Source organism: Silene latifolia, chromosome 9 (assembly GCF_048544455.1).
Source record: "Silene latifolia isolate original U9 population chromosome 9, ASM4854445v1, whole genome shotgun sequence".
In the NCBI taxonomy this organism is placed as follows: Eukaryota; Viridiplantae; Streptophyta; class Magnoliopsida; order Caryophyllales; family Caryophyllaceae; genus Silene; species Silene latifolia.
In genome coordinates this window covers 5441850-5469769 of record NC_133534.1, presented here as the reverse complement: position 1 = coordinate 5469769, position 27920 = coordinate 5441850, and the positions used below count along the sequence as shown (strand labels likewise).

The window sequence follows — 27920 nt, the reverse complement described above, 5'->3', positions numbered from 1 at the left end:
TTGAGCGAGGAAGATTCCATGATCAAAGGTTTGGAATTTGAGGTCAAGTTACATTGTTGCCGTCTAGGTGATGATTATACCGAACTCTTCAGCAGTTTCTCCAGATTGATGAATTATTTACAAAACTCGAGTCCTGTTTGGAAACTAAATGATACGATTGAGCCATGTCATAGGGGAAGTGAAATTTACATGCCGCCGGAATTTCACATATTAGCCATCATACTTGTTCTTCTTCCTTTGTGTAGAGGCAAAAATTCACCCATGTCATATGTGTGTTTCATAGCTTATTTTATCGGATTATTGGACGATAAGCATTGGCGTCTTCTTCATTTAGAAGATATTTACAATACCAAATTCCAGCCAGAGAGAAAACAATGTATATTGTTTTATGATGGCAGCAATAAGGACACCGAGTCAGGAGATAACCATGTAATTTACCCGTCTCTTGACGATCCTGAAGAATGCCCATCTGGTTTTGAAGGTTGGGGTGTGTTTTATGTTTCAGGTTATGGTTTTAGATTTGGGTTTGTCTTGGTAACACAGTAGTACTAGTACTAATTGCCGGAATATATCCGTGCCGTCCGTCTTTTTTTTTATATAGACATCTTATAAAAAGAACATCATCAGTCCCATTCATTTGTTTATAATGATTCAGACGGAGGTAGTATCATATTTTTAAGTGTCGGAGCGAACAAAAGAAGGCTAGTCACTGAATGTGGAAAAGTGAGAATGCACAAGGCTTTGTTGCCAATTCTTCAATTGAAAGCATTATCTCTCTGGTTTGTTGCCTATTCTTCATTTGTCGGCTCCTTCGCCTGCACGACTAACTAACAAACTTTTCGACCACTCAGTTGTGAGTCCAATAACTCCCAATTTTAGGCATAACGTTCCAACTCTCGACCAGTCCATTGTGAGTGCAAAGAAAAAACCAAAAACACTTTGGCCGTTTCAATTCTCAAAACTTTGTTGTTATGTATGTTGTGGGTAATTCCAAGTATGACGTTCTAACTTCTAACTCTGGATGAACAATGGAGAAATGAAGGGCAGTCTATCAGTTTTCTACAAGAGCGTTCAATCACTTCACACCGAATCTGAATAAAAATATTGTTCTCACTTCTCATGAAGCAAAACTCGAGCTCGAGCCAATCTCAAGTTCATACGAGTTTCAAAAATTTGTGTTCATTTTTAGATTACAAGCTTTAACACGAGCTCAACTAGAGCCTGTATATAATTATTAAATTTTCGTTTTTTTTTTCCTTAATAGTATAACTTTCACTACTCACAATCTATTGTTACTTTGTCTAATACCACTATTTTTAGGGTTAAACTCACTATTCTCGTTAATAATTTTATTAATAATTTATTGTTACTTTGACTAATAATACCACTATTTTTAGAGTTAAACTCACTATTCCCGTTAATAATTTTATTAAACTAGTTTTTAACCCATGCAAAATTGCACGGGTATGTTTTTAAGATTATTGATATTATAATTAACATTTCAAAAATGTTAACCAAAATACATGAGTATTTTATACTCTCTTTCTTTTGTAATGATAATAGGTTAAAACACGGGAAAAACTTGCAAGGGTTTGAAACTTGCACATGTTTTAAATCCGTGATATCGGGATATTGTCAAAATTGAAAAGGGTTCTACAATACAATTCAAGAAAGATGAATGTAGAATTAACTAAAACAGTCTAATATCATTCCTGTAGTAAAAATTTGTTTTGTATTTGTATTAATTTTTTGTAATTTGTTGTTATTTATTGTAATATAATATAATAATATAAATTATTCATTATTCATAAATAATTTATTTGTTAATAAATGGTTAATTCGTTAAATTATTCATAAATATTTCCGTAAAAATCATAAATGTAATATAGTTAATAGTTAATTCGTAAATTTATGTCCGTAAAAATTATAAACGTAATCATTTACGTACAAAAAAGTAACGTACAAACATCAACAACGACGGTTTTTTATAATTAATTCCTTAATTTTCCTGTGGGTCCCGCATTTCACCATTTTTTTTTTAAAAAACTTTATTTGCTGACGTGGACGCACATAATTGCTCTAAATAATCTTGTATTTATGAAGATAAGATTTATTTATTTAAATAGATAAAAAACTTCCCTTAAATTGATTAGCTTGACTTGACTTGTTTAATTCTCGAGCAGAGATTGTGTTATAGACCTTATGGTCAAACCTTGCTCGCGATTTGTCTCGTTTCATTATCATCCTTTTAGTAATGGGGATGTGACAAATAAGCCCAATACGTTTGATACTATGTGCAGGGGCGAAGCCGGGATTTTTTATTTGGGGTAGCGAAAAAAGTGTAGTCTGAGATAAGTCTGGAGGATAATGTATAAAATCTGAGGTGAGTCTGAGGTAGGTCTAATAATAAAAGTTAGTGGAAAGCTGATGTAGTAGAGTTTTAAGACTTTCGTGAGTTTGACCAATAACATACCCTAAATGTTATCCCCAAATAACATGATAACAACCGGTTCAGATTCTCTCCATTTCCTTAAAAGAAATGGAGGTCCATTTCTTATAGACTGTGTGCATTAACTCTTGTAAGTTGTACCGATCTAATGGTTGCAATCATTTCATGAAAATAAAGTTTTATTAATGGAGACAGAAAATATATAAAAATATAAGTGTATTAGAGAGGAAATGGAGAAAAAGAAATAGAGATAATCCAAATTAGAAAACAACCCCACCCAAAATGACCAGCCCTAACCCAAATTCATTTAAAGTCGAACAACCCGAATCCAAATTGACCGACCCGAAAACTCAGCCCGAAACTAATACCAAGTGTTATCCGTTTGACTCCTAATCACATTTCTTCAAGTAGAGTCCTTCAACAGTTCAACCCCTTCCTTCTCTACACCACCGCTTCGTCGGCCTCGCTCAGTCGTCTTTGTCCATCGTCGCTCACTCGGTCGGCCACTCGTCGACGGTCCACCACCGGCGTTCATCTCAGGTATCACTCTCATTCCCTAAATCAGTAAAATCCCAATTTAATTTCCCAATCCCTAAAACCCTAAATCGATAAATCCCTAATTCAATTTTGGTTTTGTTGATTGATTTTTTGTTGTGGGTTTGAATCGGTGATTGTTGCTTATTGAATTATAAACTTATTGATTGATTTAATAATTGGTTGCTGGTTTGTTTGAATTGATTATTGTCTTTTTGATTGGTTCCTGGGTTTACTTGAATTGGTGATTTTTTACTTCAATAGTTCAATTTCATAAAAAAAGGGAAGGGAATCCAAGTTAGCGAGAAAGTTCAGAGGAAAAATTACTCCACTAGAGTACTAGACTAATCGTGTTGTGTCGGATACAGCTATTTTGTGCGAATGTTTCTATTTTGTTGTTTAAAGGGAAATGACAAAATGTCGTGTCGTGTCGGACACGCGACATGGCAGGTAACTGAAGTGTCAGAGTGACATAGCCATTGAGTAGGAGATCGACATTATTCCGATCAATTAAAACTAGAAAGGAGTAAAGGAGAGTCTATCCAAGAAAAACAACGGCTACGGAATCCAATTTTATAGCAATCAGAACTAAAAACTAGCTAAATTTATAGTCCAAATGAGTCTCACTTGCTGTCAATTTGTCTTAGACACACGCTGGAAAAGAGTAAAAGGCTTAAAAGTAATGATCCATCACTCTTGCAACATCGGTTCCAGGCTTCCGTTGGCTTTGCTGTATTAGAAATAAACCGCCTTAGGGAGTGTTTGGGGAACCCTTCTTTGGAAAGGGAGAGTTTAAGGTTATGTGTAAATGTGTGTTGTTTTTCACATCTTGTATTAATGATTGGAGGGTAATTAGAAATGGTTGCTGGTATTGCCATTTTTATCTAATTTTGATGGTAAAAAGAAGTGGTTGGTGACCAGGAATGTCGATGCTGCCAGTTGTACAGTGGTGAGAGTCTGATGCTACTAGGACGAGTTTATCTCATAATGGGAACCCCAAAATGAATTCTAGTGGTACCACTGTTCCCGTCCTAAAATCGCCTCATACAATTATAAATTCACCTTGTTAAGATTTCCGTCAAGCCAGATACACTATAAAAGCACCCGAAAGGTCAAAATTAACTAGATTCGATGGTGCATTGAAAGTGTTTCGATGTTTTACACGATCTAGTTAGGATGACTCAAAAGAACTACTTAACCCTTTGGTTCTATCCATAGTCGTCAGCTAGTTTCAATGTGTTGTGGTACAAAAGTATAAGTTACCGGCATAACTATTTCAAAAAAGAGTTGTTTATCATGAAAATCAACTGTGTTTGTTCTTAAGCAAAGTTGTATCACATTTTATACATCAATCTAAAATCTTGTTAAGCGAGGTGAAGAGTGAGAAATGGCTGTAGATGTGTTGAACGGCACTTGAGACGAGGACAGAGAGGAAATTTATGTTTTTTTTTTGTTTTCACATTTATTTGTCACATACTTTTTGGTTGCTCTTGTTGATTTTGTTACTGAACTTATAGTTATTGATACATTGGTGAAGGTTCTGGTGGTTTGATGAGTGTCCCTCTTTTGGTCTTGTGGAGTAATATAAAATGAGAGAAGCTAAACTTCGAATCCATAAGGTCTAAATACTAGTTTTATAAATGTTGGACCGAGTTCTGGTCAATCAGATTACAGATGAACTGATGAAGTCTCAGTGGCTCTCTGTTTTCTGTCCACGACAGTAAAATGTGGGCAGAAAACGCATGCCCATCCCTCTCAATTGTCCTATATACCATATATAGCTAGTTCTTGCTCGTGTGCTTACAAGTAAAACTTGTCACGTCTCATATATATCTTCTTTGGCAGAATGGCGAAAGGTCTAATATGGGCCACAACAGAGGATCTTATGAGAAATAAGGGCCGAGTTCTATCTTTATACAGACAACTCCTACGAAGTCTCAATTCTTCAGATTTACCCTTGAACTTTGCTGCTAGAATGGCCAGAAAAGCAGAGGTACGTGCAATCTTTATGCTGGGGTCTGAAGAAAAATCCCTTGCTAATATTGCTGACCTTATTGACGCTGCTGAATACTCTTTGTCTCTGTTAAAGAAAGGAGAAATCCCGAAACACATTCAGTGATATTCAAGAGTTGTATCTCACTACTAGCCACTTTGCAGTTGGCATTCTGACTTACACCCTCGATGCCTTGTCTACTAACTTTCCGAATATCTGTTGCATGTTTTCGTAGTTGTAGTTTTTTACATCTTGATCCTTGATGAAAATATGAAATAATAGTTTGGAATCATAGTATGCAATGTAAAAGTTTTTTTTATTTTATAGTATGATGGTTAGTGAATGTTACGTGGTGAAGTAGTTATGTGCGTTGTGCAGTTTAATGAACTTAGCATGTTCATTTTATTAGTATGGCGACTTAAGTGTATATAAAAAAATGAAAAAAAATGTATCTACATTGTAATAAAATGTATCTACGTCATTTTACCAAAATCGCCTATCTTTTCAGCTAGTTTACCAAACACATTTTTATATAATCAGTTACCATCAACTTCTAATTTTCAACTACCTTATTCAATTAGCTTTTCAGTTTTCAGCTACCTTTTCAGGTTTCAGCTACCATTTTAGTTAGTTTTGCCAAACAAAACCTATATTTATCTTATTTTAGTGAAGGTGACAATTGACAAAACTCTAGAAACTCTTATGCTAAGTAAATTTTCGAAGAGTAAATGTATTTTTAAAAAACTAAGACGAAAATCATAAATTTAAAGTAGCATTAACTCACATACATGAGCGATAGACAAAAATAATATGTCAATCGATCTTATCACTATTACTAAATCTCAAATATCATAACTACATAAATTCGATATCTTTTTTTTCTTAATGTTTTTCATGTCTTGTGACCATGCCATTGACGGCCGTGACGATGCGCAATAATAATTTGTCACGCGGACCATTTATTATTGATCACTATTTCTCTTAAATCATTATTCCGTACTATATATATCGGCCTTTACATACGAAAATACATCATAAAATTGTATTTCAATCGACATTATTCATTAACAGCGATAATTCATAATGTCAGGCACGACTACCGATAGAATTGACGTACAAGTTGATAGGTTAGGGAGTGCAAGAACACCATCAGCTCGTTTGCATATTCCAAAACAAAAATTTATGGAAATAATTTACCCTTCCTTACCAAATGACAAGAAACTGAAGTGGATTCGTGATGAATGTGTGGATATGAAGGTTAAAGACCTAGATGACCCGGGTTTTAATGATGTTACGATGAACGTCGAAGGAGGTGCCCGTAGAGCTGCATTATTTGTTAGACTTGGTAGCGGAGTTTGGAGCAACTATGTCGATAGGAAGCAACTTATCGAGGGTTCTTTGGTTACCGTCTCTTATGACTCTGTAAATCATGTTCTTATACTTCACACACACTGACAAACACATCGTGATTCATATATAGTCACGTTTAATATGCAAACATATTTGTATTTAATTTAAAAATTCTATTACAAAAATATAATTAAATAATAATAATAATAGTAGTAATAATAATAATAATAATACGAAATAATATTTGTAATATAATTTGGAGCTCAGATTGTCTCCCAGCTCCCCACCAATTTCATGTAAACTCTTATTTTTTTATCTATGAAAGTTGCGCGCATTCTTTTTATAAACAATAATAATAATAATAATTGTAAGATGAGATATGAAATTGTACACTCGACGCATTGCAATTCATTCTATTGGCAATTGTCGATTTGGTGACCGAGTTTGTTTGCTTGCTTAGCGTTTTTCAAATTCATTCGTTGGTATCACTTTGAAAGGACCGCGGTACATCACGTGTAGCAGTGGAAGACAGAAACGCGGTCCTCCTGACACCTATTGCATTTAAAAACTTGTAAAACTAAGTAAAGGGACACATACTTTGTGTAGTCAATAAATTGGTCTAACCCCGAAAATACGGAGTCTCTAGTTTATCCACACCGGTAGATAAACTAACGTTCTCAACCCTTGAGACGACCTCAGATATAGAGAAAACACCTTTCTCAATTTAGTGTATGTATAAAAGTAAGACGAAATCGAAACTTATTTCGATCGTGCTTGAAAATTTCACGGCCATTCCACTATTTATAGCAATGGAATGCTTAGCCACTAAGGCTCACACATACTAGTACTAGATAATTATAAGCTTTGAATTATTTCCTTAACAATTAAGGAATCACTAAGCAAATGGCACGTAAACATGCCATGCTAACAACACAAAGCCAACTTGCCAAGTGCATTCTAGTACGTGGCCCTCAAGGCCAAATCACGTCTTGGTCTCTCATACACACGTCTTTTCGATATTAACTATATTTCCGTGTTAGCGGACAATATAAAAATATGTCGTCGAGATTATTTAATTAATTATCTCATAATAAATTAAATAACCGTAAACGTTAAATATCACACCGTAAATGTGTGACCACATAGGTTCATCGCTAAACCGGTAATAATTAATCTCATTAACTATTAATCGAGGTTGACGTCTAACAACACTCCCCGACGGCCGGATAGCGTGAATACCAATATTCACTGTACTTCACCACATCAACCTGGTAAAGGATACTGTATTTATTTCCCTCCGTCGTTCCAACTCCGGATCATCCTAGGGTATGGTTTGACTGTCAAACCCCACTAGACGACCACTATGTTACATGTCAATCATTATTGGTCGGAAATGACTTTAAGAAACTCCTTTCTTAAATCATTCGTCTACCCTGGCCAAGGTTTTTGATATGACCAATAAGATTAATGACAACATAGATTCAAACTCATTACCTTGAGCTGACGGATTCCATCTTGACTCACCACTAATTACATAGGTACTTAATTATACCCAATGACCATTCAACTAGCATTTTAACACACCAGGTGTCCGGTATCTAAGTACAATAAGTAGTCTATTAACTACAATGATGATCTCAGGTCAAAGGATAAAGTATACAACTACTCCTTACGAGAATTTCCACATTGACAGTGCATAGGTAATAATAACCATTTGGAAAATCTCATTGTTCATCACGTTCAATAATCATAACTCCATATGCATTATTTATATTTTAACTTAATGAATGAGATCCATTAATACTCATCCTATGAGTAACGTTATCAATATATTGGTCTATCCGAATGAACATAGTCCCGTTCTGATGATCTAACGACCAAGAACACTTTTAGACTAAACTCTATAATACTCGACTCTCATTATCATAATTTCCATTATGATGTCAAATATACCAGTTTAATCAAGGATTTATCATTGTATTAACGCCTTAATAAGATAATAAGAAAATGTCATCTAATTATTAATCTCTATTAATAATTACACTGTATGAAATTCGTTCAAAACGTTTCATAACGATTGCTCCGGGGCATAGTTCCAACACACTTCACTTGTCATCATTCTTTATTGACGAGTGTGATCGGTTTGTTTCACATCCCATTAATATTCCAAATCTTAAAGATCTTAGTCTTGGTTCGGTTAATTATAATTTTTTGAGACGGCTTTTAAGTAATTGCCCACCGCTTGTATACTTGTGCTTTTCCCTTAATATTAAGCCAAAGGGTGAAAATTATTCGGTGTCAATATCGAGAAAGAGTTTGAAGCGATTGCGTATAACTCTAGATACGTCGTCGGTCCTTGAGGATATTGACGTTATCATTGATGCTACAATATTGGAGCACGTTTAGAGCATCTCCAATGGTTTAGCTTGATGATTTGCTTGCAATTTTATAAAATTTTAAACTAGTAACTTAACCATTGGAGTTGTTCAATTAGACTAGCTTTGCTCAAAAACATTTGAGCTAGTAGCTCCGTGGAGCTACTTGATTAAATGGACCCATTAGATAAATATAACCAATAAGAAAACAGTGGTCATATTAATTGTTGTGCGGAAGCGTGAATATCCCGTGTTGGGCCTCTGCTGCATATGTGTCAACAACCCATAATAGTACGATATTGTCCGCTTTGGGCCAACCCTCACGGATTTACGCTTAGGCTCCTTCCGAAAAGACCTCGTGCTATTATATTTTTTGTACACTTATAAAGATGATCTTCTATTTTTATTCTACCGATGTGGGACATAGGTTTGCACTCTAACATTAATAAAGTTTTAAATTTATGTTGAAAATTTGGAAATTGAATAAATAAATAGAAAAGTATGTTAAGGGCGTCTAATTAAGCTACAGTTATACTTGGTGTATAGAATCTACTATACACCACCAATTAAATTTGGGCATATGGAGGAATCAAATACTCCGTACTAATCAGGGAAGGAATACTAATCTTGGTGTATAGAATCTACTATACACCATCAAGCTACGGTTACACTTGGTACAACACTTTTTTGTTATGGAAAAAATCAGTAAAAGAGGAAAGAATGAGAATATTGTTTGACCAAATTAGAAAAAAAAAAATTATGGTATAAAAATATACTAATAATAATTTTGGAGAAAAACATAAAAATTTGATTTTCTAAATTTTGTTTCCAAAATAGAATAAATGAAAATTGAAAAAGATTCTAATTCACACCTCTATAATTGCCATGTGTCATAATATTACTCGCAGTGTGTAACAGATTTTATACGCGTAACCGTAGCCTTTTTTATTAGCAAGTAACAAAGGTAAACTATTCATTGAAAATGATATCACTACTTTTTTGTTTTAAAAAAGTAACTACTTTATTAAAAAAAAAGAAAAAAAAGTAACTACTTTATTAAAAAAAAAGAAAAAAAAAAGTAACTACTTTATTAAATTTTTTTTTTAAAAAGTAACTACTTTATTAAAAAATTCCAGGGGAATACAGATTGCAATTGTATAAATTATCTTGCTGACTTGTAATCCACTACTCATTCCATTCAACTCCACTTTACATGTTTCTCTTTTACACACTATTCACAAACGAACATTTAACTTTAATTTTCTCTCGATATATAAGTTAAAATATATTCACGTGAGATCTTCTTTGATTCGTTTTTAAGAGTACATTAAAAATATCTAACTTTTATAATTTTTGCAAATGCGTAGCTAAAGATATTTCTCGTATAAAAGTCGCGTTGGCAAACGTGATAAAGCAAACATGTAAAGTGGAGTTGAATGGAGGGAGTATTAACCATTTTTTTGCTTAATATTTAACCAAAACGATGCGTTTCAGTTGAATAAGTTAAAATCAAGTACAATACGCTTCGTTTTGCTAACCAAACACAGTAAAGGAAAAGCATGTTGCAGAGAGTGGGCCCTCCATGCGCAGCATCTTCTTCATCAGCTTCTTGCATAGCATTTTCTTCTTCACTTCAGTTAGTGATCTCATCAAATTTCATAAGCTAGGTAAAGTCTGATCAGTTTATTTTTTTAAGTCGGACATATCCGTTTTAAGATTAAAACGTGCCAAATAACATTCCACCTGAATAGTTGGATAAAACGGGTTTTAAGTAAAGGACCTATCCATCTTACTTGACACGTTTTAATTGTAAAACGGATGTGTCCGTTTAAGTAAGAATTTGTGTTGATGGTATATATTGGTGGTTTGATTTGAAATCTTAATTGTTTTCTTATGTTGAATTTGTGAATTGTGATTGAATGACGTTTTTGCTGCAGACTGCAGTTAGTTGTGTGTTAAATTGATTTTGTTTTGTTTTCATGATCACATAGCCTTTATGAGTTATTTTCATGTTACTGGGATCCATTTTAGTATTTTACACAATATTAGCGTAAAACCGTTTGCAGAAAACCAGCTATTTCTTGATAAAGAGCAGCATCAGATGTATAATCCACTTACTGTTGCTGACTCTGAATTTTACTTGTGGTAATTAGTTCCAGTAGATATTTTGCTGATGATTAATGGTTTAGGGTGTGTTTGGATTGAGGTATTTGGAGAGAAAAGAAAGGGAGAGAGAGTAGGAAATTTAAAATCCTTTGCTTGGATAGTTAATGAGGGTGGAGGGAAATGGAGAGATTTGGAGGGATCCAATTTCCCTTCTACAAGCCTAATCAAAATCTCTCTACAATAGGCAAGATTTGGAGGGAAATTGTATCCAAACAACCCCATTCCATTCCCCTCCCCTTCCCTTCTCTCCCTTTCCTTTCCCTCCTTCCCCCTCCCCTCCCTTTCCCTCCATTTTTGCTATCCAAGCACACACCCTTAGGGTGTGTTTGGATAGCAAAAGTGGAGGGAAAGGGAGGAGAGAGAAAAAGAGGGAAGGGAAAGGGAGAGAAGGGAAGGGGAGGGAGAATGGGGTGTGGGTTTTGATCAATTTCCTTCAAATTGTTTATCATGTGGAGATTTTGATAAAAAGCTGGTGGAGGAAATTTGATCCCTCCAAATCTCTCCCCTCCCATTTCCTTCCACCCTCATTTGCTATCCAAATGAGGGATTTTAAATCCCCTACTCTCCCTCCCTTTCTTTTTCTTCCAAATCAGTCAATCCAAACACACCCTTAGGGTTTCGGATTTACAGTTTAGGCTAGCTTCGAATGAATGTGTTTATCTCTGACCATTTATTTCTGTTTTGGTACAACATTTATAAGAACTATTTTATCTCTTCAATCCGACCCCCCTTACCCCACAATTTTCGGGAGCCATTGGGGTAGTGGGTATTGTTGTTGTTGTTGTTGTTGTTGTTGTTGCTGCTGCTGCTATTGTTGTTATTAAATTGGCTGTGTGGCTTTACACCGTGTTTTGAGTTGTTAATCTTATGAACTTTCTTCTTCTTTTTATCAGGAGAATCAGTGTCCTGGGTTTAAAACATACTTTAAGTTTAGTTGCCTCAACATTTCATCTCAAAGAGTAGCTCTCGTCGCTCTATAGTAGTGCATACCTCCATGGCTTGTCCAGAGACTTCGACAAAGATGGAGGATTTGATCAGCAATGTTCCAGATATTGTGATTGATAAAATCCTGGAAAAATTGCCAATTCGTAAGGCTGCTCAGACAAGCGTGCTGTCAAAACAATGGAGACATACTTGGTTATCATTAAAGAGCCTTATCTTTGATCATAATTTCCGCAAGGAGCTTAAATATAATGCTGAGACTTCTAATAGGCGAGAATTCTGCCTCATTATTAGCAGTATACTTCTCCATCATAATGGTCCGGTTCATGACTTCGTTCTTAGCATTTTGGGTTGCGATCTTACGAATCACAGCCAATGGATATCTTTTCTATCTAAAAATGGAGTCCGAAAGATCGTAATTATCAATTGGGGTGATACTATGGATCTTACTTCTTACATCTTCAGGTGCACTGAGTTAGTACACCTAGAACTCTATAATTTCAATTTAAATCCTCCACCTACTGATTTCACTGGTTTTCCTTATCTTAAGCACCTTGAGCTGTTGTATATTAATTTCACAAAGCAAAACAGTCTCCATAGTTTGATCAGAAGTTGTAAAATGTTGGCAACATTAAAACTTGACAACTGGAGCGGCATGGATCATATTGTAATAGATGCACCTAGTCTCCAAACCTTGATATTAATCGGGGATTTTGAGTCTTTGGCTTTCGGGAATGTTCGCAGTCTTAAAAGCATATCACTGCACTTGACGAAAATGCCAAAAAAACTCGTAACTGTTGAAACAATTGATGCTGTCAATCTTCTTGCGAGTTCTTCTCAACTTCAGACCATCCAGTTTGGGGGTTACTTGTGTCAGGTAAAGATAGTGTGCTAAGAAAATAACTTTATTTATCTGTTTCACTTTCAACAGTACTTTTTGAAATTTATTTTGCTTTTCAACCTAATTTCCCTTCCTTCTTCTTGTTCGTATAAGTTCTTGGCTGAAGGTGGCATCATAAGATCTCCTCCGGACACATTCAACCACCTGGACAAACTTTGTCTAACTTATCTGGATTTGAGTGATTATGTTGTTTTCAGCTACCTTTTGGCCATGATTGAATGTTGTCCTTGTATCAAGAAGCTCGACATTTCAGTAAGTAAATCGGGTTTATATGAATTGTTTCTATGAGCTTACTCGTGCATCTCACATCTGTCAATATATTTATTTTGTTTTTCTTACTCAAATTTATTTCTTACTGCAGGTTATTCCAGATAAAAATGTTGGCCCACACATACTTGACTACAATTACAAGTACAACTACAAATTGAATCACCTCCTTGAGATCAGTATTAAGGGTATCACAGGATCAATTGTGGAACTCAAATTGGTTGAATACCTGCTTGTCATTTCTGTTGTCCTCGAAAATATGTTTTTCGAGTTTGGTAATGTTGGTATTGAGTCAGAACTAAAGATGTCAAAAGCGCTGATGAGATTTCCAAGAGCATCAACAAAGGCATCGCTTGTTTGTCACTAAAGAAACTCAACTTTGATATTGAGTTTTGGGGAGTGGAAGTTCATGACTTCCATCTTTTTATTCCGTGTGATGCAGTTTGGGATGGTACGAGTCTCAGCCAGTGGATATCTTTTCTATCTAAAAACGGAGTTCGAAAGATTGTAATTAGGAATAGTTATCTTAATACAGATTGTATATTAGTTCTTATATCTTCGGGTGCAACGAGTTAGTACACCTTGAACTCAGTGCCTTCATTTTAAATCCTCCACCTACCGATTTCATTGGTTTTCCTAATCTTAAGCACCTTGTGCTGGCGGAAGTTAAGTTTATCACGCAAACCAGTTTTTCTAGTTTGATTGGAAATTGCAGAATTAAAACTTGTCAAGTGGAGCGGTATGGATCATTTTGTAATCACATAGATGCACCTAATCTCCAAACTTTAATAGAGTGGTGATTCTGAGTGTCTAGCTTACACTATAACCCCTATTATTAATTTCGTTACGAAAAAAGAATTTATTAAAATATTTTCAAAAAAAAAAGTACACTTCAAGGAATTACTCAATTCTCTTAATTAATTTTAAGAAAATTCATGAGATCGACCTAACATCTATAAGTAATATAGTAAAAATTAAAATTTATATATATACCGCGCATTTGCGCGGAATTTATACTAGTATGTGTATTTAATTAATTTAAAAATAGAGTCGAATCCCCTATTTACTAAATAAATAGGTGAATTCCAAAAATTTTCCCCCAAAAAGCATTTTTATAAATAAGTAAACTATTGATAATTTAATAACTATAATATTTTAATTAAAATATAAATAATATAAGGGTAATGATAAATACAACCCACTGGGTTGTATTTAAGAAACCAAAAGAGGAAATAAATTCTTGATATATGCATTAAATGTATTGGTTAATGTGTAATTTAGTTTTTAATTTCTAAGTTAATACCCAAATTAGAAGGTATTTAATGCTTAAATACAACCTAGTGGGTTGTATTTAGCATTACCCATAATTATAAAGCTATAAACTATTAATTGACGGAAATAATCCCACCTTTACACTCTCTTTCCATAATAATCCAAGCTTTCATTAATTTCGTAATGATCCGACCTTTAAACCCCATCTTCTTTAAATGCACCTATCAAGGATTATACTTGCTATAGTAGGTAACTAGCTGCATTCTCTTACTTAATGTCCCTTTTTTTATTCATGTTGCCAATTTATTAGTCATTTTTATCTCAATTAAAAAAAATTAGTCATTTTTATCTCAATTAAACAAGGTGGGTCAATTAATTAATGTGAAAATTGTTAATTACCACCTACTATTTAGTGTATTTTACAAATTACCACCTAGTATTTCGTTTATTACAACTTACCACCTACTTTGTACCGTATATATCCCATCTGGCACCGTATAGCCGTATTTCAATCTCGATCATCATTTTACTTAAGCACCGACTCATTAAGGCGATTAATAAACTAGAGAAAGACCAAAATAGCCTCACTTTAATACACTCAAAACACATACAAGTAAACAACCCATTTATCACCAACTCCTCAATAATTCTTCTTCATCATTCATCATCAAATTGCCAGTTAAAAAAAATCATCCTCCTCAAATGACTAAATGTTATTACCCACCACCAACAACAACAAACTCAAAGCGTCGCTCGCCACCGGCACTTCACCACATGTCAAACGATCTACTCACCCACCGCCGCATAACCCCTAAACAAACATCGCTTCGAAATGTCGCCCGTCACCGGGGCTTCTAATCCCTTCCCCCACTATCAAACTCTCTTGCAAGTCGACCACTCAACCACCCAACCCCATCAATCGTCTCCACCACCCACGAAAATCCCAGATCTATGGTTTTTGTGGGATGGGGGTGATGGTGCCTACAAGTTAATGGTGAGGAATGTGACAAATTTGGTGGTGCGATGAGCAAGTAGGTCTAGGTTGGCGATGCGGATGTGGTAGTGAGGTGGTGGTCATGTGGAGCTGTATTATATGGAATGTTTATAGCAATTCAACCTAATTACATACAAATTCCTCTTTGAGATTGTGTAACAGTGTAAGATGGATCATGAATGATTGTTGGTTCTTTTAAAAGATGAGTTTTGATTATTGGATTTTGATTCTTAAAAGATAAATAGATTTTGATTGTACGTGTTTTGGGTCTAAGACACTTGATTTTGTTTGGAGTTACTAAAAGTAAGGGTATTTTGGTCATTTTCTAGTTTATTTACTTAATGAGTCGGGAATTAAGCTAAATGATAGTCGGGAATGAAATACGGTGGGAGTCTGGATATATAAGGTGCAAAATAGGTGGTTATTTGAAATAAACAAAATACTAGGTGGTAGTTTGTAAAATACAATAAACTAGTTTTAAACCCGTGCAAAATTGCACGGGTATGTATTTGGGCCGGTATTAATGTTTTTGGTTGTAATTTTTTTCTTTTGCATTTCTATTGTAATTATCTAGTTGGTCTAAATCAGCGATCTACATAATTAATATTTACACTTGTTTCAAATACGTGTTCACATGTAATGGTTTAAGAGGAAAATAACGTAATATACTATTGTAAATAAAATTTGCATACATAAAAAAAACTTTACATCCCGAAAAAAGAAATATAATTTAATAATCAACTTTAACATAGGCAAATTATTCTAAAAATTGAAAATTTTCATGATGGTGATTCTCGGGGATTTGACATTGATTGTTACGTATTTTCCGTAATCACCAAGTTCCTTGGAGGTATGAACACCTATATTCGTCAAGCATAAAGGCAAAGACGAATTATTTCATTAATTTCTGTAAAATATTCACATTATTTGTTATTCAATCCCCTAAGTAAATGTAATTTATTCACGTAATTATGTAATTTTATTAGTAACTATGTAATTCAGTCCGATTATATGTAATTACTTTCATTTATTCCGATTTGTAATTCATTCCGATTATATGCAATTTCTTTTACTTCTGCCGATTATCTATTTATTTCATTAACTATGTAATTCAGTCCGATTATATGTAATTACTTTCATTTATTCCGATTTGTAATTCATTTCGTTTATATGCAATTTCTTTTACTTATGTCAATTATCTATTTATTTCATTAACTATGTAATTCAGTCCGATTATATGTAATTATTTTCATTTATTTCGATTTTTAATTCATTCCGTTTATATGCAATTACTTTTACTTCTGCCGATTATCTATTTATTTCATAAAATATTTTCTATGACATAATTTGTCGCATGTTTGTCAGAGACGATTTAAAGAAATAAACTCTTTCCACGTAAACGGGACCTACCATTACCTGAATTTCCCCAAAAAAAAAAAAAAAAAAAAAAAAAAAAATTGGGTGAATGACGTGGCGCATCCTGTGTTAAGCATTGTCTTTTGCATTAATATAGATAAGATATTAGGTGGTAAGTTGTAATTTTCACTTAATTAATACATACTTTAAGCAAATGAACCAAAGTCAAGGTGACCAAATATATCCTAATCCCAGTTCGGTGCCAATACTGAACTTGCCACGGCTATGCCCTGCACCATCTTGCCTAGCCTCGTCCATCATCAACTACCCAATGTCCACCATATTACCTTGTTCGTCAACCTTTAACTGACGGCACCATGGTTCGGGTGCTTTTCAAATCCTTCCTAAATTGATCGTCTTTGATATTGATTACACTCTTTGGCCTTTCTATTGGTACTCCTCTCCTAATTCCTCTCTCTCTTTCAATTTGAATATTGATCATAGTAATTGTCATTGTGATTTTTTGAATTATGGGTATAAGGTTATAACCCTTGTCTTACTGCTCCATTATTGTTACTGCTGTGATCATATGTTTTTAATTGTTGAAGCAATTCTTGGGTTAATTTCATTAAGGTTTGCTCTGTATATGAGAATTTACTTTCTTTGGTGACTTTGTTTATGTAGCAAACAAACTACATACTATAACTTCCTAACCCATTGGCTGCAAATACTAACAAGTTCAATAGTATGTGGTATTGTGGTGGAAAATGTAAGCCCAGGAGAAATCATAATGGTCACAAATAATAGGAAGCTTGAAGACGGACGACCGAAAGTTTTAATGTGGTACATGGGGGTGAATGGAAAAGATATAATGGAATGATTGATTTGCTTGGGAAGAGGAGGGTCAAGTCTCGGACATAGGAACTTGGTCTAACAGGAGATTAACAGGAGAGAATGAGAGAGTGGGAGTGTCACTTGTAAGTTGTAACAGACAAATAGAAAGACAAATAAAGAGAAAAATGAATCATTAGTGACTTGGGCAACCAGTATAACAGGTGACCTGTCTTTGAGTGCATTTAAAGAAGACAGTGCTTAAAGGTCGGATTACTATGAGATTAATGAAAGCTTGGATTATTATGGGAAGAGAGCGTAAAGGTGGAATTATTCCCGTCAATTATCCAATCTTTTCCTCATATCAAAATATAATGACATGAAATATGAAAAATTAGTGATATATTAATTTAGCATTATTAAGTAATATAAAAGTAAAAACTCTATAAATATCGCGCATTTATGCGCGGGGTCTAAACTAGTTCAAAATTATAAAATTAAAATTATATTTGCACGATATTAACTTATCTCACATTAAAACGGTAAAATATTTGTAAGACGATATATGAATTTTTTTTATTATATTATCAAATCCTTGTACGAGTATATATTATATGATATAACCGCTAATTACCTTGTGCAACCCCGTTAATTGTATTGTATTGTCCTCGTGGGTCATTTTGACACCAAAAACATAGAAAAGAAACCCTAAACGCAAAGCAATGCTACAACAACAAAAATGGAGCTCCCTTCCAGACGACATAATCGCGAAGATAATCTCCTACTTCAAGGTTCCTCGTGGCTTCACCGTCACGATTTCTCCCACTAATTTCACCATTAGATCATTCAAACCTGTTAAATACTGGTACAATATTTCCGAGTTTTGGAACATCCTTGATAACCTTTTTACCATATTTACCGGACCCTCTATCAACGCCTTTAGTATTAATCTTGACCTTTCCCTCTATAAACAACCTTGTGTAAGGTCTACCTTAGACTCCTGGGCTCATCGGTTACGTGCTTGTAACGCCCGACGCATTGCAATTCATTCGATTGGTGATTATTGTCGATTTGGTGACCGAGTTTGCCCGCTTAATGTTTTTCAAATTCATTCGTTGGTATCACTTCACTTGTCATCATTCTTTATCGACGATGAGTGTGATTGGTTTGTTTCACATCCCATTAATCTTCCAAATCTTAAGGATCTTAGTCTTGGTACGATTAATTACAAATTTTTGAGACGGCTTTTAAGTAGTTGTCCGTCGCTTGTATACTTGAGCTTTTTACTCAATGTTAAGCCAAAGGGTGAAAATTATTGGGTGTCAATATCGAGTAAGAGTTTGAAACGATTGCGTATATCTCTAGATATGTCGTCGGTCCTTGAGGACATTATTGATATTGTCATTGATGCTCCAATGTTAGAGCACTTATACTTTAGGGCTAATTCTTCCTTTTTATCAAGGCGGACGTTCAATTCGATTTCTAAAGTCAAGTCGCTTCAACTCCATGGTGGTGGTTTAACGAGGAAGCTCTTCAATAGTCCTACCAAAATTATCTTCCCTAATTTGACCGATCTTAAATTATGGGCGAGTTCCTCAGAAATATTTAAAGCAACATTAGGACAACAAAAGTTGTATTGTCCCAAAATAGAAGTTCTTGCGTTGCATTTTTCGGCCGTGTACAAGATTGTTTGGGATACAATTCATACAAAGGCTATATTTGTGCTTGTTCAACATGTGAAACACTTAAAGTTGGATATGGGCATTGTTCGAATCGATCAAAAAGCGTTGAATCTTGTGACATGGTTTTTAAAAAATGCCCGGGTTTTGAAGAAGCTTGTCATCAGTGGAAATGGCACTCGTCGTAGCGATGATTCTTTGAGCAAATTTCGCAAAACTTTACTCAAGTGTGCCGAGAATACTTCACATTGTCAAATCGACTTCTTAGGAGGATATAAGCTAGACTTAAAAGTTCATCAAGGATAAGCTTTTACAATTATTGTAGCGGTTTTTCTAGCATCTGTCTTAAGGGTATTCGACAAGCTAAGAGTCTATGTAAAGAAGATTAAGAAAAATATATACTCCTCTTTTCCGGTCATTTGTTGTCATTTTTCATTTTGGGATGTCTCAGTTATTTGTTGTCATTTCTATTTTAAGAATAAATTTGATGAGTAATTTGATTATTCACACTCAATTTGTTCCACTTGTCATTTAGCTATTAGCCCTCTCATCCCTCTCATCTTTCCTTGTTCTTTGTGGCAAAACCAAAGGACAACAAATGACCAGGACGGAGGGAGTAATATATAATGAGAAGTGGTAATTAAGTATCGATCAATTCATTTATATCGTGTTACTAGAGTACGCGTTAGAGAAATCGTATTATTGTAATTGAGCAATGCTCTATTTAAATTTTGTATAATAGGTCATACCCGTCGCAAGTTTACGACGGGTCTAGTATTACTCACTTGAATAGGAAAAAGACAAGCCATTTGATATTCCATATGCTTTGTCTTATCTACCGGAGAACTTGACCCATTAAAAACTGTCAATGATCTTCATGATAATCAAACTGTCAATTAATGTTTGCATGGCCTCTATTTAGCAGCATTTTGAACAACAACAAATTGAAGATATGCTTTTTGTTCAGGCAGTTGGCTCAAACTTCTCTCCAAGACGACTAAACTTTGGAGCAGGGGCGTAGCCAGGAATTAAATACATGTAGGGCTATTGAAATACGGTTGCAATTTTTTTTAAGTTCAAACAGTGTTTTAGGCAATATCTGTAATTTTGGCCAAACATTAATACGATATATTGAGTTTAACGGAGAAAGTAGAGTACTGGAAAAAATTTATATTTCAAAACCATTTTAACTAGAAGTATATTCATTCACCCCTGAATTTTTATGTAGTGAACCAATGACCAACTTTGCTACATTTTTGACATGCCTATATTTGATAGTGAAAATTATTTAACCAGAAATCATGTAGGGCTATAGCCCATATAGCCCACCCCCTCCCTCCGCCCCTGCTTTGGAGAGTGAAGAACTTGCTCATTATCCCCTTTATATCACTCCATAGCTTGTTCTAACTTCTAAGTCTTTCAAAAACAATGGAGGATTTTTTTGGAAATGTTCCGGATATTGTGATTGATAAAATCCTTGAAAAGTTGCCGATTCGTGTGGCTGCACAGACAAGCGTGTTGTCCAAATAATGGAGACATGCTTGGTTATCACTAAAGATCCTCGTTTTTTATTATTTTGGTTCCGGATATTGTGATTGATAAAATCGTTGAAAAGTTGCCGATTCACTAAAGTCTCCCATTAAACTTATTAAGAGACTGTCTCTCAGAAAACCTACTCGTCATTTTTAAATGCCATAAATTTTGCAGTATACGAATAGGCAACTATGGGTATTAATGACGTTTTAATAAGGGAAAATGAAAGGTGACATAGAACTATAGAAGACTAGAAATTCCAAACTACGAAGTATTAATTCCTTTTCATACCGTCTCCTCATATGCTTCCTTGAATGCTAATGTAACACCCGCGAATTTCCCTTTTTGACATTTAAAATTTATTAAACCGTTTAATCACTTTATTATATATTTTTGAATTATTCAATTTAATTAATTTTATGTCAAAACCCGATTTCTATAGAAATATTATATAAAAGCTCATTTTTATAAAAATACGTATTACTAAATTATATTTTTGAGGCGTAAATTATATAAGAATAAATGTATACGTATTTTTGGTCGGACAGTAATGGTGACAATAATAATATTAGTTTCCGTCTCAAGTTAAAATAAACTCGAGACATAATTCCGTCTTATGTTACCGACTAGCTTAGACCGTCACATTTCAATTGGGGATCTTATCTAAATTCGGACCAACCTTATATTGACAACACATACACCTACCCACCCACACTCTACTTTTATTATTACTTATTATTATATATTTTATTATAATTCTATTATTATTATTATTATTACTCCCTCCAAATGTCTATGTGTGCCCCATTTCCTCTTAATGGCAAAGTTTTTATATTTGCCCCATTTCTCAACTTTCTTTATTGAGACATCTTTTTGACCATATTGTCCGTATGACCTTTATCTATTTACAACTTTTGCCACTCCATTATGGGCCTAATTCGTTATTTTTTCATTGTTTATTAGTTTAAGTGAGACTTTTACTAAAGAACTTTAAAGATTACTTTTTCATTTGTTTATTAGTTTTATTCTTTAACATACTAAATGAAATGGAAAAAACATGTATTATTAAGAGGGAGTATATACTATTATTATTATTATTATTATTATTAATCACCCGTCCCTACCCCTGCATACACCCCCCACTTCTTCTTCATTTTGAAACACCAAAACATAGCAGCAGCAACAACTTTTACGCAGTGCCTTAGTAATACATTTTTCGACCTTTCAAACCAAGATCCCTCTCTTATTTCTCAACCAAACTCCATTATTTTTATACCATTAGCTTCCTCTCTCCGTCCTCATTCTTTTAAGGTAAGAAAGCTTTGATTTTGTTGAATTTTCGAAATGGGCATTTCGTGACAAACTCGGTTTTGTGACCCATGTTACTCGTTTTTCCTCCTTTTTAGTTGAAGACTGAAGTAAAGCTCGTGCCTTGGACGTTTTCACCTGAGAATTCGAGAGTTAAAGGTAACGGTGATAGGTTACTCGACAAATGTCGAAATTTCCGTCTTTTGTGTCGTTTTATATGCTCTTGTTTGATAAAGTTTGATCCTTTATGCTTTCCTCAATTGTGTGATAATTTCCGTCTCGAAATAATGTTTGAATTAAGCTATTTTGTTTATGCGCTCTTCATTTGGATTGGTTTGGTACGAGTCGTGTGGTCTTGGGGACCGATTTAAAGTGTAAATTGGGACTGTTTGGTGGTCAATATGATACGGCTTACTTCTCTGTTTCGGAATGGTTTTATGGAGGATTTGAATGCTGATATTGAGCTGGTTTAAGACGAAAATGGGACTACTTTAGGGTGTGTTTGGATTGAGTGATTTGGAGGGAAAAGAAAGGGAGGGGGAGCAGGGGATTTAAAATCCCTTGTTTGGATAGCAAATATGGATGAAGGGAAATAGAGGGAGAGAGATTTGGAGGGATCCATTTTCCCTCCTCCAAGGCAAATCAAAATCTCTCCACAATAGGCAAGATTTGGAAGGAAATTGTATCCAAACAACCACTCCCCATTTGCCCTTCCCTTCCCTTACCTCCCTTTCTCTTCCCTCCTTCCCCCTCCCCTCCCTTTCCCTCTACTTTCGCTATCCAAACACATCCTTAGGGACGGTTGTATACAACATTTTGGGATTATTTTGAGTCACTGTGTGCAGGTTACTCATGGACTGTATAATGCTACCGTGGGACTGTTTTTGAGTTTTTTTTTTTTTTTTGGGGGGGGGGGACGATTTCTCGCTGTTTTGAGGTAGTCTTTGCAGGTACTTCAGGACAGTTTTGGGGACGAGTTGTATGTCTTTCTAGGGTTGTCTTGGGACTGTTTTACATAGCTTAGTTCGGTCGCTTTCAGATGAAATTGGGACTGTTTTGGTACAAGTTGTGGTGCAGTTTTGTGCATCCTTCGGACTGTTTTGGGACAGTCAAAATGGAGGTCGTATGGTCTGTTTTGGGATGGGTATGTGAGGTGTTTGGGGCCTGTGTTGGCTCGGTTTTTGGAGCTGGGTTGCAAGCTATTTGGCAGCGGTGGTAGGGTTGTGAGTGGGCTGTTTGGGATGTTTTATTGCAGGGATTTGGGACTGTTTTGGACGCGACTGAGCAGGCTGCTATGTGCTGATGAGGGACTGTTTTTATGGGTTGGTTTTGGGCAGCGATTTTTAGGAGAAAGTTGTATGAGGATTAAGAAATTAATAGCATAAACTGTATTCATGTTGCTTACAAAAAAAAGGAACAATCTTTTGAAGTTGTAATGAAAGTTTGCTTGCTTTTGGGATACTAGGTAGAGGAAATGTTTAACCCCCTAAAACTAACTTGCTTCATTCATTGGTTTCTTTTCTATGAATGGAAAATTGGTTATATGAAACAGGAATGGTAATCCTACTGCCAAATTGAGCCAAGGACTATCTAGCCTTAGTACCTCTTTTAAGTGAGGGCAAGGCTCAACTACCAATTGTTACTACAAGACGTTTTCTTTTGAGCAAATTTGATGTGCCTCGTCACAGAGGAGTCATGAGATGACCTGGGAACAAGTTATATTTTCTGTAGTCCTTCTTATGTACCCTTGAGTAATCAGTGCGTAACATACACCATGTTCCCACCTACCTTTGTTTTCTTTTTGTTTTGATATGCATTAGTTTAATTGGGCTTGTTTATGCTTTTAGTTTTCGGGCTAGTTTATAAGATGGTGTGGTCTTGTAAATGTCCCGTTTGCGGCTATTTAAGTTCTACCTCGTGTTTTATATCTCGTAATTCGTTAAATATCGTTCATTTTTATATTCTTCTCACATGATTTGCAATTATAAAATACATTTATTAATTACCTCATTGGTCTATGAAATGACATGTGTCCATTTTAATATGAGTCCAATTTAATTATTTATATTTTATAAGTAATGAATGGTTTTATCTTACATTTGAGTCATTTAGAATTAAATTCTTGCTTTGCTTATTATAAATGGTTCATTTCCGTTTATCTGCATTTTTATTCAAGTGACAAGTATTTAAGAAATAAGTTGCTAATTTACGCTCATTAGTATAAATTGGCATGGAATAATTTACTTGGTTCATTAATTACTCATTTCTCCCATTTTTCTCATTCCAAGTTCATTCGTGTCATTTTGTGTATTGATTTGGTTGAGTCGTATTCTTGTAGAAATGCCATATTACCATCGTACGTGCTTGACATACATTTTTGCCATGCTTGTGCTGTTCTGGCAAGCACGGGTTTGACCTACTTGTCTTTGTTAAGCAAGTACGGTTTTGGCCTACTTGCGCTGTTCTGGCAAGTACGGCTTTTGGCCACTTGTGCTGTTCTAGCAAGTGAGTCTTATCTTAGTCTTTCCGCCACTTTCGTGCTGTTCTGGCGATTGGGGAGAGGTACTCGGTCTCCTTAGTAGTCGAGTCTTGGGTGCGTGCTGTGCTGGCGCACGTCGAATCGGGATGTACACCCGAGAATCTGCAGATTTAGACTAGGACCGTTTTATTATCGTAGTCCTACCGGGGAAATTATAGTCTAAGAGTGATAAATGTCTTGCATTATTTGGATGGTTACTTTGGTCATATCTCCTTGAAATACGTGCTCGTGGCTAAGTGGCCGTGTCTGTTTTCTTGTCTTTCATATTATTTAATTGTCTCACATGAATAGTTTAACCGTTATCATGTTAATGTTGATCTATCTTGTTCCATCTCATTTAATCACCATGTTTAAACATAAACTTGATATCCATATTTTTGTAAGAGTCTTACGTGACTTACCTGTTTTAGTTCTTTGTTAAGTTCGTTTTGACATTTTGTGGTTGGGAGAACCTTGAGTTACTTCCCACTGACTGTGGCGTTCATGTTTACATGAATGACAGGTATTAGTGATGCCTTCATGAGGTGAAGACATGTGTGAGCTAGCGAGCACTTCGGCCTAGTAGTTGGTTTATTAGGATTGTTTAGACCTACCTTTTTTTGTATTGTCATTCGAGGGATATATTTTCCCTCACCCCGACTATCACGTTTATATAATTTAAAATCTTTATTTCCGCACTCTTTATTTATGTTTTGGATTTTGGTGAACCCGCGCTTTAAATTTTAAAAGTTTCAAAAATTCCCTAAAATTCCGCATTTTATTAGTTATATTTTCCGCGTTATCGCGGGGTGTCACAGCTAAAATATAATCGCTACCCTTACTCTTACTCTTGCTCTTTCACTCCTATAAATTCTCAACTTTTACAGTTTACTCCTTGCTTCTTACTTGGTACATTACATGCACACTTAATTGGGTACAGTCTCGTATGCACACTTTTCCGTCTCATTCATTTATTTATTTTGATAAAATATTCCTCAATATCAAAGGTAGATAATGATTCAAAGTTCGGACCAAGGAAGTTATTAATTTAGTACTCTCTGACCGGTGATTTTTGTAGTTGCAGATTGGGTTAGGGGCACTTTATTTCAAGATTAAGCTATTCGTCAGTTTTAATTCCGACCCATCATTTATAGCCTTATTCAAGGTAAGATTGACCGCTCATTTGTTTATCTATTTTATTTTGGGTATCTCTCTTAATTGTTTACCTTTCCATTTTAAAAATGACAATTTGATTCTCTACACTTGATTTGGTTCACTTAACATCTAATAACTCGAAAAGTATTATTTTATGTATCATGTTTCACGATAGTTTATTGTGAGGCGGTCTCACATGAGATTTACTCGAAAAAGTGAGTGTATAAATTGAAATGGGATGAAATGTGAAGCATGAAGATTATAGTTTAGTGGCCTCTCCTTTTTTTTTTTTTTTTTCCCTCTAATAATGAAGCGTACATTTTGTCTTAACCACTAAACTAAGATATTTTCGGTTAGTGGCCTCTTTGTATATACTAAAAAAATTGTAATCTTATATGTTATCCCGGTATCAAAACTAGTTTAAACTAAAAAGTTTATTTACTGCATTGCCTGGGGGCGTCCGCTCTTGCTAGCCATCTTAGTTCCGTTACTGATCTTTATGAAAATATGCTTTGTGTTTAGGGTGTTTAGTCAAAATTATCCCTTTAAATCAGTGCATAGACCATTGCTATTCCGAGTCTAGCAAGCTTAAGGTAAATATTATCTAGAATATTTTTCTCCTTGTGTATAGAGTATATGCATCCTTGTATCACACAATTTGTATGCGCTAATAATAATAATAACCTGTTCATATTCTTTACAGTTCTAAGCCTTTATCAAGACGATGAAGGATTTTTTCGGAAATGTTCCGGATATTGTGATTGATAAAATCCTTGAAAAGTTGCCGATTCGCATGGCTGCACAGTCAAGCGTGTTGTCCAAACGATGGAGATGCGCTTGGTTATCACTACAGATCCTCGTCTTTGATTATTTTGGTTTCGGGATCAATGATTCGCGAAAGCGCAGCGAAATTATTAGCAATATACTCTTTTATCACAATGGCCCCGTTCATGACTTTTATCTTTATATTCTGTCTGATGCATCTGATGATCGTATGAATCACAACAGTTGGATTTCTTTTCTATCAAAAAATGGAGTCAGAAAGATCGTGATGGATGGGTACGCTAAAGTGGATATTACTTCTAATATCTTCCGGTGCACCGAGTTAGTACACCTAAAGCTCATAGGCTTCAGGTTAAATCATCCACCTACTGATTTCAGTGGTTTTCCTAATCTTAAGCACCTTGAGCTGTGGGGCATTGAATTTCGTAAGCAAAACATTTTTGGTAGTTTGGTTGAAAATTGTAGAAAGCTGGAAACGTTAATACTTACAAACTGGAGTGGTCTGGATCATGTCGTTATAGACGCACCTAGTCTCCAAACCTTGGTATTAGGAGGCAATGTTGAGTCTCTAGCTTTCAGAAATATTCGCAGTCTTAAAAGCATATCAATGCACTTGGACAGAATGCCGGTAAAAACTGTAACTAATGAAACAGTTGATGCTGTTAATCTTCTTGCAAGTTCTTGTCAACTTCAGACCATCAAGTTTAATGGTTGCATGTGTAAGGTAAATATGGTGTGCTAGTTCTTAAGAATATTACGGCCTGCCTTTGTTTTACTTTCAGCTGTAGATGTGGAGTACTCGTATAATTTATTTTGCTCTTCAACCTAACGTCGGTTTTGCTTTTGTGCGAAAGTTCTTTGCTGCAGATGGCATCAGTAGATCTACATCGGTCACATTCAACCACTTGGACAATCTTTGTCTAAGTAACCTAAATTTGAGTGATTTCGATATTTACCATAACTTTTTGTCTATGATTGAATGTTGTCCCTACATTAAGACACTTGACATTTCGGTAAGTAAATCGGGTTTATATGAATTTTTTCGGAACTTACTCGGGCATCTGTATCTGTAAGTAAGAATTTCTTTCATGAGTTTACTTCTTACTGCAGCTTATTCAAGATAAAAGTATTGGGCAGCATGTTCTTGACCTTGACTTCAATCACAATTACAAATTGATTCACCTCCGGAAGGTCAATATCAATGGTATCATAGGAACAAGTGCGGAACTCAAATTGGTTGAATATGTGCTTGCCATTTCACCTTCCCTTGAAAACATGTTTTTCGGGTATAGTTGTTCTGATATTGAGTCGGAATTGAAGATGTCATTAGCGCTGATGAGATTCCCAAGAGCCTCTCCAAAGGCATCGCTTGTTCGTCTATAAAGATAGGTACGCAACCAAGTAACCAACTTCGACATACTGCTATGAGTGCTACCCTCTTCATTACGCAACATTGGGATTTGGGCCATAACCAGTGCCGGTTGAACTTGTAATTCCTCCCATTATTTTGTTAG

At 35.0% G+C, this 27920-nt stretch overlaps 2 protein-coding genes and 1 long non-coding RNA gene across 4 annotated transcripts in view; all 3 read left to right on the top strand.

The window, feature by feature from the left end:
• The first annotated feature begins 2832 nt into the window (after positions 1-2832).
• LOC141598848 (uncharacterized) lies at positions 2833-5321 on the top strand. The gene is made up of 2 exons (XM_074418654.1): positions 2833-2989; positions 4829-5321. Exon 2 carries the CDS (start codon positions 4830-4832, stop codon positions 5100-5102), a length of 273 nt encoding a protein of 90 aa, XP_074274755.1. The 5' UTR covers positions 2833-2989; position 4829; the 3' UTR covers positions 5103-5321.
• A 4714-nt stretch (positions 5322-10035) lies between these two features.
• LOC141598835 (F-box/FBD/LRR-repeat protein At1g13570-like) overlaps positions 10036-27920 on the top strand; it is a 280794-nt gene continuing 262909 nt past the window's right edge. The window contains exons 1-4 of one of the 2 annotated variants that reach the window (XM_074418639.1): positions 10036-10368; positions 11761-12686; positions 12804-12962; positions 13072-13654. In XM_074418639.1, coding sequence (XP_074274740.1) covers positions 11862-12686; positions 12804-12962; positions 13072-13344 — 1257 coding nt within the window. In that variant the 5' untranslated portion in view covers positions 10036-10368; positions 11761-11861 and the 3' untranslated portion in view covers positions 13345-13654. Of the gene's footprint in view, positions 10908-11567; positions 12687-12803; positions 12963-13071; positions 13655-27920 lie in introns of those variants that run through there. The other variant, XM_074418638.1, reaches the window with a different exon arrangement.
• On the top strand, positions 21786-27158 carry LOC141598846 (uncharacterized). Its single transcript, XR_012523641.1, has 4 exons — positions 21786-21953; positions 22049-22109; positions 25553-25633; positions 26327-27158. It is a non-coding gene; the product is annotated as an uncharacterized LOC141598846 (long non-coding RNA).

What these genes read in the sequence shown, in the direction of transcription:
- LOC141598848 (XM_074418654.1), top strand. Translation starts at nt 4,830, where the DNA reads ATGGCGAAAGGTCTAATATGGGCCACAACAGAGGATCTTATGAGAAAT.